This window comes from Megalops cyprinoides, chromosome 7 (assembly GCF_013368585.1).
Source record: "Megalops cyprinoides isolate fMegCyp1 chromosome 7, fMegCyp1.pri, whole genome shotgun sequence".
NCBI lineage: Eukaryota > Metazoa > Chordata > Actinopteri > Elopiformes > Megalopidae > Megalops > Megalops cyprinoides.
The window spans coordinates 7,307,511-7,322,195 of record NC_050589.1 but is presented as its reverse complement, the minus strand read 5'-3'; the positions used below and the strand labels follow the sequence as shown (position 1 = coordinate 7,322,195).

Below are 14,685 nucleotides of genomic sequence, written 5' to 3'. Positions count from 1 at the left end.
ACGGGGGTTCAGAATTACCTGCCTGTTTGTATCTTATTACGCGTCTCTTTTTTATATCAAAGCGCAGAAGAGAAGATGGAGTCAAGTCTCATTTTCCTTTTAGAGATAAAAACACACAGCGGCAAGTGAAGGCCCCACGCTCCCAGCCTCAGATGTTAGTGAAGACATCACAGGAGGCAATTTTGCCTGTGATGTGCCAAAAAACTGCCACCGTGGCACAACTGAATATTTCAAGGATCTGAGCCTGCAGATGAAATTAACACAGGGATTTTTCCGCGCGGCCTGGATAATTTTTAATGCATAAAAAATACCTGACAAATCTCTCCACGCCGGGAAAGCCCGGGTAACGAAACAAAGAGAGAGGGAGAGAAAGAGAGGGACTCTGTTTAATAATTTAGCTCCCCGCGTCAAGGAGGCCGTATCGATTCTGCTTTCAGGAGCCTTATGAAAACGTTATCTTCAGTCTCCCAGCCCTCGGCCCCGGCTATCCCGCCTCCATCTGCCAGTGTAATCACCGCGGCCCGTTTCGGTTAGCCCCCCATCCTTGACCCCGGCGGACACCTCCATTTTGATTTCGTCCCCCCCCCCCATCCCCCTGTTCCCCTCTCCTCCTTCTCCTCCTCCCTTCTCCTTATCCGGCTATCCTATGGAGAGTCCCGCTGGCCGCGCAACTGGTTGCCATAGCAGCGTTTACGGAATGCACTTCGGAGTAGAAGCGGCTCCAAAAAAATAAAAAAAAAAGAAAAAAGAAAAGGAAAAAGATTTGTGATCATAAGGTGGCTAAACAAAGAATGGATGCTGCTGCTGGCTTTTCAGAAGACTGCAGTCACTCCAATCCCGCCATTTGTTTTTCTTTATTAATTTGCCGCTGCGCCCCTGTGTGCAATCAATCTAAACGCCTCGCCCTTCAGAGACGACGTGCTGGAGGTTTCGTGTCTTCTCCAACAAACAAACAAACAGACAGACAAACGAAGTTGTAACAAAGGAAGCTTCTTTCGCCCCCCCCCCCCCCCCCCCCCCCCCCCCCCCCCCCCCCCCCCCCCCCCCCCCCCTTGGAAGTTTGCCCGTTTCTCGACAGCTGCTTCGCGGTGTAGGCTGTGCACACTCTCGCTCAAGAACTTCATTTCATTACAAAAGAGCCGCAATAACGCTCCCATCAATGGAATTTCGAGAGTGCCAAAAAAACAAAGCATATGCCCCATTAAAGAATATTAACCGGAACTGCCCTCAAGCAAACATTCTGAATTTTACAACACGTTTCCCAGCTAAAGTACTGTGGATCCCATCCTAGGAGGGTTTTCACAGCATGGAGAGGGGGCGGAACACAGCCCAAATGTCAGCAGTTTGCAGCTGCAACATGCAGAAGTCCTAACTGGGAGGGTGCTGCTGCATTCCATTTCGCCAGATGGACTGTCTCCAAATGACAGCTTTCAATACAGGAGGAATGATCCGAAATACACTAATAATGCATTGGTTTTGTTCATAAAACACTACACTGCACACCATTATTTAATCTTAGAAAAACGTAAGATATTTGCTATGTATGATTTTTTTTTTGTTCAGGGTAATAAAAATAGGCACTACATTTTCATATTGTCTTGCATACTGTCATGTTGAAATAAAACAAGGCAAAACTGATTATTCCATCTGTATGAATACAGAGGACTGACTTACTCTCTCTCTGTGTCTCTTTACCGTCTCAGCTGTAAAGTGTTACACTGCCCTGGGGTGCACCAGATGTATGCTCTGCTCTGACCAGACTTCAAGGGGAGCAGGGCAGCGGCAACATACTTCCATCCAATACATTCATCTCACTTACAAGCATATATGTGTGCATGTGCACGTGCACACACACACACGCACACACACATACACAGACAGACACACACACATGCACAGACACACACACATGCACAGGCACACACACATGCACAGGCATACACACATGCACAGACACACACACATGCACAGGCACACATACATGCACAGACAGACACACATGCACAGACACACACACATGCACAGACAGACACACATGCACAGACACACACACAGAGAAACACAGACACACACACCCCTCTTCATTTCACACCATTTTCCTGTGTTTTCTGTGAGTTGAAAGATTAAGATATCTGCACACTACACACACACAGCAGCACTTCTTCATATGTATGTATGCAAATGAGACGGCTCATTTCTACTGGCTGAATGGCCCCTGGAATACGGGGGGGGGGGGGGGGGGGGGGGGGGAGCACGCCGACTGTAACGCTCTGAAAGACAAACCCCGCCCCTCCCCTGCCCGCGCGGTCGCTCTTAACGATGGCAAGATGGCAGCGGCTGCTGTTGCGCTCAATAAATATTAACAAGAACTGCGACTGATGGCTCTGCTCACTGGGCCATAATTGCATTTCAAAACGTTCCGCAGCGAGAGAGAAAAGGGATGGAAAAAAAAAAGCACCGGGAAGCCTTTCCGGGGGGGCTCCCAGACCAGAAACACTCAGCTAATGCACCAAAAAACAACGGTCTCAATGAGGTTTCAATCACAGCCAGAGTGAGCGTTTAACAGAGGCAATACATTAATTAGCTTTTTAATGCCCCCCTCCGCCTTCAAACATTCACGCCTGCTCACCACACAGAGCGTCCATTTTTTCTGTTATTATTTAAAATGAGTACAGTGTAAGTATGTGCTTTGTCCTTTAAAATTGATTTCTTTTTAACATGCAAGTCACTGAGTTTAATTTGAAAGCTTAGCTGTTGAGCAAGAGTGGCAAATGACTACATTTTTGTTTTGGGGGCATGCACATTTTATCCATTTCAGTTCATAAAAACAATAAAACACATGATCACATTAATCATGGTTACTGAGAAATGCAACAGTATCATACAGCTTTAATGTGTGGTTCAATGCAGAAGATGACCCGTTTTAAATATCCCCTTAAATAAAAAACGGTATCTTTCAAAGAGGTGTATTTAGCTAATGGTCTCATGCATAGGAAATTCCTCCCAGCAAACAGCCCGCATCTAAATAAAACGCTGCGAAACTTTTGTTGGTTCACACATTAATGCACATCTATTTGCATCTTTATCAAATAATTTTTAATTAAGGCTTTGAATTAGCTTTTGAAGGCTCCGTGATAAGCAGTAAACCCATCATGAGAGAATTGCATTGAGTGCATTAGCATCTCATGCATACAGGAGGTAATATATTTTCTGTGCAGCAGGAAGCCTGGCTTTTGTCTTATTGAATTAGCTCTACTTGAAACAACTCGCACCGCAAGCAGTGTCTGCGCAAACAGCGATCGATGTTCCTTCCTTTTAATACCGCCTGGCATTTCTTCCACCGCCGAAAAGATAATCACATCATTCATTTCACATCCCTGTGTCCTCGCCATCCATTTCGCTCTATTCTTCTCCCCCCTCCTAATCACTCCATGTGCCAATTTTAATTTACGTCCAAATTCAACAAAATATCAAGAAAATAAGATTACGGCATTAACGGTGTTGCTTGTGTTGGCATTTAATTAAACGTGTAAACAACTTGCATTCAAGACTCCCTTATGCGGATGTGGGAGATTCTCTACAGCAGAAAGCAGACGGACTGATTAGTCTAACCTGGAGAAGGAACTGTGGCTTCACACGTCTTAAATGTAAAATATGCATGAGGGGCTAAAATAATCCCTTTTAAACACAGAAGCGTTTTCTTTCGTACTTCTGCGGCAAATAAAAACATCACTCCTTGCATGAATCCTTGCAGATGATTATATTGTACATCACACCTAATTAAATGTCCTGAAGCAGAGAGATCCTGGGAAAAGCAGGGCTGTTTTGCTCTCCGCCACGAGCCCCAGGAGAGACGCCGCAATCACTCCATTAGACGGAGAGCCGTTGCACAGCTGAGGTGACCAATACTGGCAAATTAGTTTAGCCAAAGGGAAGAGGGGAGGGGGAGGTGCTGACAGCAACAGAACCAGCCATCAAGCTCATACACAAGTCAGAGAAGATTGGACCTGAGAGAGACACACGGAGAAACAAAGAGGGGGGGGGCTGAGAAAGATCAACTGACAGAGGGAGAGGGAGAGACAGGGAGAAAGAGAGGGAGATAGAGACAGAAAGACAGAGGGACAGAAAGAGAGAAATAGAGACACAGGGGGAGAGGGAGAGGGAGAAGGAACGAGAGAGAAAGAGGGAGGAGTGAGAAAGAGAGGGAGAGAGACAGAGAAATAGAGAGAAAAAAGGGACTGAAAAAGACTGACAGGGAGAGACAGAGATAGGGGAAAAGAGGAGAGACAGAGGTAGAGAGAGAGAGCAAGAAGGAGATGAGAGAGAGAGAGAGAGAGAGAGAGAGAAATAGAGACAGGGAGAGATCCGCAATGGAAGGAGAAAAAGGAATGATCACCAGCCGGGCGGAATGGCGCCGGTCTTGTGATTTCATGCCATTTTGTCGCTGCTGGTGATAGGAATCCAGCAGCATCACGAGGAGCCATCTCCACCCGGGACACAAAATGCCTTGGATATCAAGCCGCCCAGCGTGATGACCCCGAGGGAGCAGGGGCCCTTCCCAGAATAGAGTTTACCCTCCTCCGAATGCCGGCTGACTTTACACAAAGGGGGACATTGCGTGTGAAATAAAAGGAGCAGGGGGAAAAAAAAAACACTTGGCTGAGCATGTTAATCTTGTTTAATGACTATCAAACAGACGTAATGGACTGCAGCCAGGATGTGCGTATTATCCTAATGGAGGCAGGCTTCCTTGAAATCAATATGCGCTTGCTAGCTGGGGCGAGTCGCTGCAATATTTATCGAAAACTCGCTTAGCCAGGTTTGTTAACTTAGGCTCAAAATAGAGGCCCATTATCACACATCATCTGGAGTGGGAAGCGAGTACCGGGTTTAGCAGGATACAAATGGGCACCTCCAGTGTCCCTGGGCACAAACACAGGGGAGAAAAATCATCTACTGTATGTCACACAAATCTGCAAAATGGAGCAGGGAGAAGACAGCAATTAGATCTAATTATGATCATTTAAAATGAGGGCCCCCTCTCTCTGCAGTGCTCTCTTCCTCCGTAGCTGCAGGTTTCTGTTCCGTGCAGTTATTTCTTTCTTCCTTTACAGCGGCGGTTTGACAACTGATTTTAAAGTGCGGTTTTTACGAGCTGTGTGGCGGGAGCCAATGTGTTAACGCAGCAGCAAATGAGCGCTGAGCACCGTGGGAGCGAGCTACGCGCCCGCTCTGCCCGTCCGCACACCCTTCTGCCAGTCCGTCCCGGGCCGCCCCGCAGTGGCGAGACAGTTAGGGCCGGGACACAGGCGTCCGTCCAAGCGGTTTTAAAATTTAGAACCTATCAACGGTCAAGATGAGAGTGGAGTAAAACAAAAGAGTGGCCAAAAAGTGGAGAAAGTTGATGGCAAAATGGGAGAGAGGAGCTTGGACATTAAGGTGAGACTTTAATAAGTGTGACACCAGGCTATAGTCACTAAGCAGGCCGTCCAACAGCACTGTGACGCAATTTGCCCATTATATGCAAGTAATTCAGCGCATTTTATGTCTTACGATCCCTGCATTAAAGCACCTGATTGGCTGCTGTGGTGCGATGCCAGATGCCTAATTGCCAGCCCTGTAAAAGGAACACTCTGCTTTACGATGGAACGTGGCTGCAAAAAGCGTCTGGCTGCCAGGTGAAGTCAGGGTGGGGGCCGGGGGGGGTTGGGACCGCCATGTTCCTCTGCTCGCTACAGACGGATGCTGGTGTCCCAATTATGAGAGAAGTGTGACAGGCGGAGGTTGGGGGTCGGAGGTCAGAGGTCAGCGGCGCGGCTCGTGTTCTGCCGGTGCAACCGATCGGCTACGGATGCTGGCGCAAACGGCGCGTGTCTCCCCCGGCCCTGGTGGTGCCTCCCTCGGCGAGCTGTTGACGTCCGGCGTGGGTCCAGCCCACAGACACAGCCACACAAACAGCTGCTTGTTACTCACACAGATAAAGGGGAAAAAGACGAGCGTCTAATGGACTCCTGCCACCGCCGGACTCAAACCCTTTGGAACTGCACTTAATCAACGAGCGGATTAGCACAAAATACACTATATGTTATTATTGGCAAGAAGAAGCTTCCTGCTGTCTTCAGCGTTTTTTGCCTGCAATCCGATTAAGGCTGGGATGTGGCATGTCCCACTCGCCCCCCCTTCGCCAACACCCCAACTCCTTCCGCTGCAGCCTGTCCGGTGACCTCACATCATCACCTCGGACGTTCTCTCTCATTAAGGCTGACCCCCCCGGTCCTGCCTCGGCCCCCCCGTCGCCAGAGGGCACCAGTCCACACGGCCTCTCCCTGCTAATTGTTAGATTGACGAGCGTCACAGCGGGTCTGGCTGTTTGCTTTAATGTGCTTATTTATTTATCACCAGGGCTCATAAGGGCCCCCCTCTCTGCAGTCATTTCCATTTCCTGAGCACACATCATCCTCAGAGATGCCCGTCCTGCCAATAACGGGACGCCGAGCGATAAGCATTCTGCGGCCAAATCAATCTGTGGTTTTACTGCCCGCTACGCACAGTTCCGCCTCAAAATGCCTGTCTACCTCACGACAATTCCAACACCGAGCTTCACCCACTCATAGCCATATCACACAAATCAGACTGCCGTGTTTCAGAAAGAAAACTTTGTATAATAAGAGAAAAAAAAACTACACCAGAGACAGAAAAACGTATAATTAAGCTGATTTTAAATTCCTGCAGTTCACGGCATTTTTGTTCGTTGACTTTCAATTTGTACATTAAGAATGTAGTGAAAGTATATGTAGTGTGCTTACTAGCACCAAATATGTACTTTGTTACTGATTTTTTTCTCCAACCTTTTCATGTTTTCAAATGCAACCTAACAAAACTTTTTCACAGGAATTCTCACGTCAGTTTACACCTGTAATTATGAGATACTTGAGGAATAAACATCCAGCCGCTACATTATGTCACCGTTCTCAGACAGCGGCAGCTCTGTGTTATCTCTGTTCAGAAAAAGATATCCTTATCACCGTTCAGGCAGAAGCACGGCTGCAGTGGAGGTATCCTGCTATTTTACTCTCCATAAAACAAACTGCTTGCCAAGACTCGCCGATGTTGAAAACAGAAAAATCAGCAAGAAGTGAAACAGCCTATTAACCGAGGTTACAATGAGGGAGGATCAAAAATCAAGTTTATACACTCGCTATTTTTCAACACAACCTCCCCTGACGTTGATACATTTATCCCAGCAATGTTCCTGTCTCAATAACCCCCTCAGAGCAGGACTTCCTTTACTGCCCTCTGATACAACCCAACTGGAACAATTACCTCATTACCACAAGATAATTCCCTCCCACATAGGTGAGGCTTCAGTTAAAGGAAAGAGATTAAAGTTGTGTGGCGCAATAACAGAAAAATTAGGGGTGTAGGAGAGCAGGGTCTTATCTCCTGCAGGTATCTAATCACTGCTCCTTTTTTTCAGTTCCTTCCATTTTTCACGTTACGCTGTCAGCCTCTGTGGCCATGCTGAATACCCATAAAGGCAGCGGTCTATAATGAGGCATGCCTATTCAGTGCCTACCCTGAACATCGATGAAGAGAGCAGCGAGTCTATAATGAGGTGTGCTTCCGTGTGAGATGTGATGGCTTATGTAAATGACTTCAAGCTAAAAGAGAACCAGCCAGCTGGGCAACGTTACAAATTTTTCAATCCACCCCCGTAGTTCTTGAGACTGATATAGGCTCAGTTACCTTATATTTGGACAATCACAGAACACACCAGCACCTCCACAGATTATTTCCTATTCCTTTTCCTACTAGGGGCTGGGAAGAAGGGGTTTCATCAGCAGTTTGCTTTATGACTGGAGTCCCTGCTGGTTTCTCGGGTCATTCAGAAAACCTGCTCTTTACGTTAAAGGATACCTCCAGGGGTAAAGTGAACATTTTTTTACCCCACAGCCTCCATGCGGGTAATGATAATCTATGAGTAACATAATATGAACCAAAGTGTCTGAGATTAAACATTTCTATTAGGAGAATACAGAGAGAGGAACTGTCAGTCAAAATCGAGCACAGCACATAAGGCATGATTGCAATGTCAACATCTATTTGCCAGCAGGCAGCTAGCTAGCCCACTTTCATGAACATTACTGTAGCGACTTAGCAGTCAGCGGATGAATAATGTTGCCACTGTCAGGGGAAGGGTAAGGAGGATTAGAATATGGAAAAATCTGTTAGTGGCATTATGAGCAAAATTGTTTAACAGAAAGAGCTCTTTGTGGCTGTACTTAAACACTAACATGTCAGCTTGCCAATGGCTAGCTAGATTATTTTTCAAATGCTATTTCAATGTCTACAAGCTATGTAAAATTATTAACAGTGGCTAGCTAATAACAAGATCTCCTGCAGGTAGTGTTGTTGGTGCAAAGGCTGTACAATAATCTAACATGAGCTAGTTAAGTACATGTTCTGTTAATAATATTATAATTGTTGCTAACAAAGTCACTAGCAACTATACAGTATTCCCTTTTAGCTATTATATATTCCCTCCCAGCTATTATAGTTATTCATTTTATATGTAGCTACCTAAAATGGGACCTATTTTATGCAAACAATTTAGAACTTGGCTTTAACACAGGAATGAATGGACTGTATGTGCATATGCAGCCCTGGGAGGCAGCTTGCTCACTGCAACGTTTTCTGTGGAAAAACCACCGCAGAAACGTGCGCTAAACATCTGACCCACTCCAGTTCAGAGAGACATTAATAGTAATGCACCTAACCACAAGGTTATACTGTCATCTCGAGAAAAACACTGAGATGTAGCCAAATTCCAGCTACTAGCATGACCATGCTGTATAAAACCCCTTCTGCAAATCAGAAGACATCTGATGTCAGAACCCAACCAGCAAAAAAAAAAAAAAGACACAAGCCTCAAAAACACAAGGCAGGGTACACTGCTAAGGACATGTGGTCCCTCTTGACCGTGGAACCACCAGCTTCTTCTGAATGTTTAGCTCACAGGTTTCAGCGCTGTAACTGTCTGAGCTACATTCCGCATGCTCCTCTGACAGCGAGGACCGGAAACTTCTACGACTCGCCTTCTCTCCTCCCACTGCTGAGGAGCAAGTGCAACTAGGTGTCTTTCTTTGCAAGTACATGAAGGCAGTCAATTATTCCACATCAAAGGCTGTTTGATCTCTCCTTCACAGCACTTAGACGAAAAAAAAACAACAACAGAAAGCCGCAGCGATAAGCAGGGCGGAGATGGAGTCCCCTGTTTTTCGGGCAAAGTGGGGGGGAGGAAGGAAAAGGTTACTCACCAGTTTGAAATCCTGAATGCTACAGATGAAGTAGGGAGTGTTGGGTCGGCGGCTCTCAATATATACACAATCTGGAAAACAGAGAGAGAGCGAGAAGGGTTTCTGTGAAAACCCGCTTTACGATCTTAACAATTAAAAGAAAGAAACTCAGGGGGGAAATGCCATCTGTAACTTTATCCACTCCATCTCCACTTTTACATTTTTTCCACAGTCGTATTGAAATGCAATCATGTTCACCTGTACTTGCTTTGTACAAGATGTAATCTGAATACCAGAACTTAAGTCTCTTGGAACATCATATGTCAGGGTTTATATCTGTACAATAAGCTTCCCTATCCACTTCCCAGGTTAATACCAAATGAAATGGTGAAACGAGTTTAGTCATTGCCACTATTTGGCAGTTAGAAGCTACCTTCTTCCACAGAATAATCCAAGAAAAGAACATTCCTGCTCTATGAACTTGCTGTAATATATAAAAACCCACAGACAGTTTGATCAGTGTAAATGTTTTTTTCCCCCCACTTCTTAATGCTGCCAAATTGCATAACCTTTCCGCTACACTCGGCATCGGTGGTGCATTGTGTGCGTGAATGGAGGCTGAGCAGACCGGCTGGGCTGCTAAATTGAATGTGACTGGTGGTATGGCCAGGTCGTGAACCCTCATCTCCTTAACAAAAACATTCACGCTGCAGAGGACAAAAACAGACAGGCACTTCTGCTGGAGAGACCGGAGCTGGACTGAGGATTCGCACAAAGACAGGCACGCACATAGGCAGACACGCACACACACACACATGCATGCACACAGACAGAAGCACGCATACATGCACACATGCACACACACGCACACAGTCACATAGCCACACACACACACACATGCATGCACGCACAACCACACACGCACGCACGCACACACACACACACACACACACACACACACACACACACACACACAGACAGAAGCACGCATACATGCACACACACGCACACAGTCACATAGCCACACACACGCGCATGCACGCACAACCACACGCGCGCGCACACACACACACACACACACACACACACATGCACACAGACAGACGCACACATACATGCAGACATGCACACACATGCACACAGTCACATAGCCACACACACGCGCATGCACGCACAACCACACACGCACGCACGCACACAGTCACATAGCCACACACACACACACCCGCATGCACGCACAACCACACACACGCGCACACACACACACACATGCACACAGACAAAAGCATGCATACATGCAGACATGCACACACACGCACACAGACACATAGCCACACACACACACGCATGCACGCACAACCACACACGCACGCACACATAAACACATGCACACACATAGCCATACACACACGCAAGCGCACACACACAACTACACATAAACACAGGCAGGCATGCACACTCATACATGTGCGCATGTACACATGCACAACAGGCACCCACGCGCATGTATGGGCATACACACATGCACACAGGCATACAAGCACACACACATATGCACATGCGCACAGGCATATAACCACACATACTGTACACACACACACCTCCTGCCAACAGAATACAAACCCTATCCATTTGTGAACTCTACAACTGGAAACAAAGGTATAACCTTAAATGCACTCTGGGGCCTAACGTGACTTCTTGCTTTGAGCAACCGTGTCCTCCAACGCAGACGCTAGGCTCCACTCTCATCTCTCCATATCAGAGATTCCCTGCAGTCAGGCAGACGCTGTTCAGATTTAAGCAACAAGGGCTTTCTGCCATTCTTATTCATATTAGGCCTTGCTTGCACCGCAGAGCAAGCACAAGCACTTGGTATGGAGGACACCAGAGCGCCGAACCCCTGAGATGTTTATTAAACAAAGCAGTCGGTGCACTGGCAGACTGGGAGATCTTGCTGTCTTCTCTCTTTCCCACTCCCTCCCTCGCTCGCTCGCTCGCCAGCGGAAAAAAAAAAAAAAAAAAAAAAACTTCTGGTGTGGGTGGTTGTGTTCCTCTTGTTCTTGTTATTGCTCGCTGCCAGCAAACAAAAACACGCACGCACCGTTGCGAGACCAAACGGCAGCGTTCACGCCTGCACTTTGCTCCCAGCATGCAAAGCACCCAGAGACCTCTGGGCACACCGGCTTGTGTCCGCCCGGCTAAAGGTTACGTAGAGGTGGACGCTGTTTAAATCTTCTGGCTTTCAGTAGCAGGGAAGGGGAGAGGCGGGGGGGGGGGGGGGCTGGGGAAGAGAGAGCTGCTGCTTCAAGTGTTTATCGACAATAAAGGCTGCATGCAGCGACCGCACTGACAGGGAAATAAATGGATGCAGCGGCTCGCTCTCTCTCTCTCTCGGCTGAATAAACGCTCCTCGTCCCCGGCTCGCCGCAAAGGCCGGCTCCAGCCACCAGCTCAAGTCTTTATCCTGCCTGTATTATAACACTGTGCAGCGAAATATACAGGGGGGGTTACGGGAAGCCCCAGACGGCTGAGGTGGGGGTAGATTTTGCGGCGTAGTGAGGCACCGGACAGAAACACTGGTACGCTCTGGTTTAACGGCGGGGCTCTTTGCAGAGTGACCGCGGGTTAATGTTTAACGAGCACAGGGAGTCTTAAGAGGTGACCAGGCTCACAGATGGGTCCTACCTGCTCCGAGCTGAGGCTGATCACTACCTGCTCACAGAATCGCCTCGACTCCCTCGGTTTTAAAAGGAGGAGAGCGCAGACAGGATTAATGGCTTTACACAAACCTCCCCCGAAAAGAACTCAGGGTGCCGATTGGTCAGGAGCTGTCTCGGCCGAAGAGGGAACCGGACGGACCGATACCCAACGACGGTCGTCATGGGTGACCCGGCGGCCAGCGGGGCCTGGGGGACGCAGAGACACGTGGTAGCAGAAGCAGGCTCATGGTACACGTTCGGTACAAGCCTCCAATACGGCCCACATTTAATATCAGCTTCAGGAACCTCTGCCTGCGACTGTTTACCTGCACAATGAGGCAACCCCCGGATTAGTCAGGGAATTCGCCTGCCGACCATAAAGCCGCCGCTGACAAAAGGCAGGAACAGCTCCATTACAGCCCTCTCACTCTGTCAGTGAGCTTGCATTTTTTCTTTTTTTTTATTATTTATTTGTTTCTGCTACCGCCGTTATTGATCTTGTTTCGGTTTATCTGCTGGCGGCAGCGGGCAATATAAACATTCAAATCGGTTCGGCACAATGGAAGCCATTTGTAACGCCGTAAAAAGCCCACAAACCCAATTTTACAGGAATCATCCCGACGCAGGGGTGGCCTTGTTATCTGTGGCAATTTGAATGAAGAATATTTTTTTTCCTTTTTTTTCCCCCCCATAATCGATGTCACTTGGACGTCTTCTCCGACTCACACCGGGCATCAGCGTGCCGGCTCCCCCTCTCAACCTGGTGCTCAAGTCATTTACAAGATAAAATAAATGAAAATATCCATCACCACATTGTCTGACCTGTGGGGGAGACATGGCGTTTGTCAGAGGAGGGGGGGGGGGGGGGGGGGGGGGGGGGGAGTGGGGGAGAGGAAGGGAGAACAAAAGGAGACAAATCTAAATGAAACAAGATGACATGTTTCAAACAGTCAAATCAATATCATGGGGGGATTTACTGGAGAGAATTGAGGCTTAGCGTCCCTGAACCCAGAGAGTGCATTCATCCACGATGCACTGGATCCTCTAGCTAAACAAAAGGCAACCCTAGCCACTGAGAGGCACACACAAAGCAGAGAATTAGGAAAAATAAAACTGTGCATATGGCTCTTCCTTCAGCCAGACAGCAATATGCACACATGCGCTAAGCCAAAAAAAAATGTATGTGTATATATTACAGACAAGGTCAACATTAATGATACCACTCTGGAACAATTTAATCTCATCTTAATCTGGGGAAACAAAACACTCATGTCTTGTTTAAACTCTGAACCGTTGAACTGCTAGGGTTTTTTCCAGTGCTTTTTTGGCCCCTCTGATTTTTCTGGTCAGGTGTCTTTTTTTGTAGCTGAAGACTTACAGTTCCCTGAGACCCTGTGTTTTCTCTGAGCTGCCATTAATAATTTTATTGGCCAACTGAAACATCCTGAAAGGCGGTAAAAGCCATCTTAAAATAAACATGTGAAACATTGCGGGGAATTAAAACACACCTTTAAAAAAAAAAAAAAAAAAGGTCCAACCAACTGCCACGCTGCTGTCGCTCGCTGCTCTTTCCCCCTCAGAACAGGAAGGGTTTCTGCGGTTTATGATGTGTGGCATGTGCTGAAAGCACAGACCTTTAAACCTCCAATCTGTTAAACATTCAAGCCATTTTGTGATAAGAAAGTGCTCCTCTCCATCTCCTCGGGGGGACCGGGGGCTGAGGTGGAGGGGGTTTTGGGAGTGGGGGGGGGGGGGGGGGGGGGGGTTTAGTGTTGTGCTTCAGGCCTTTTGTGAAATTCCCAGTGCCCCCCCCCAGCCCTTCAGTTCCACCTCTCTAAAACAGGAAAGAGGGAAGAGGCTTGGAGGGGGGGGGGGGGGGGGGGGTTCCGTTCCACTAGACCCCGGTCGTCTCTCAGTTTGATATTTGCCATGTAGCCGATATCCTCCCTGCAGCTCGGGAACACGGCGCTGGATCCCGCCCCCCCCCGAAACGCGATCCGTTCGGCAGCCATTACTCCTTAATGCACTGTCACTCCCCGCTTTAGCGCATGAATATTCATGGGGAGCGGGAGCGAGAGGTAAAGCAGAGGCCCACTCTTCAGCTGCGGCTCATTGTTCAGCCAGCTATTCTCTGCTGCCAGCAGAGCGTGGCTAATTTAAAACACACCTTCGCCCATAAAAAGGGGGGGAACCGGGACCTGTTTTACCTTCCTCGGCAAATGAGTTCTCATTTCATTTGCCACAGCAAGAATGGGAAAATTAGCCGCACATTTGCTAGGTAATGTCAGCTTTTTTTTTTTTTTCCTTTTTCCCCCCTTTCACCACCAGCCAGCGATGGGTGGGATGGGGTAACAAGCCCACAGGGAAGGAGGGGAAGAGGAAGGGGAACAAAAACATTTTCATGTGAGGAGCGGAGCAGCAGGCGGCAGGAAAAGTGAGGAAACCCGCTGCATTTCGCGCACTCGGCACATGAAAACGGGAAAACCCACAAGGCTCAGCGCACTGAAAGCTGGGGGAAAGCTGGATGGCGGTACCTTCACAGCCGTTCCCTTTCAATGGTATCAGATTGCTCACGCTGTCCAGTTAAAGAGATTCTCAGGAGACGCGAGACAAAGTCCTATCATGTATTCTGCCAGCGTTAATTCAGACTCAAACGCTTCTAACACGGATAATAACACTGTTAAAGGCAG

General features: G+C 47.8%; 1 protein-coding gene across 3 annotated transcripts in view; it reads right to left on the bottom strand.

The window, feature by feature from the left end:
- Positions 1-14,685, bottom strand: part of LOC118780934 (arginine-glutamic acid dipeptide repeats protein-like) — a 165,266-nt gene that overhangs the window by 76,392 nt on the left and 74,189 nt on the right. For all 3 annotated transcript variants that reach the window (XM_036533715.1, XM_036533717.1, XM_036533716.1), the window contains exon 3: positions 9,318-9,388. In XM_036533715.1, the coding sequence (XP_036389608.1) occupies positions 9,318-9,388 (71 nt within the window). The remainder of the gene's footprint in view (positions 1-9,317; positions 9,389-14,685) is intronic.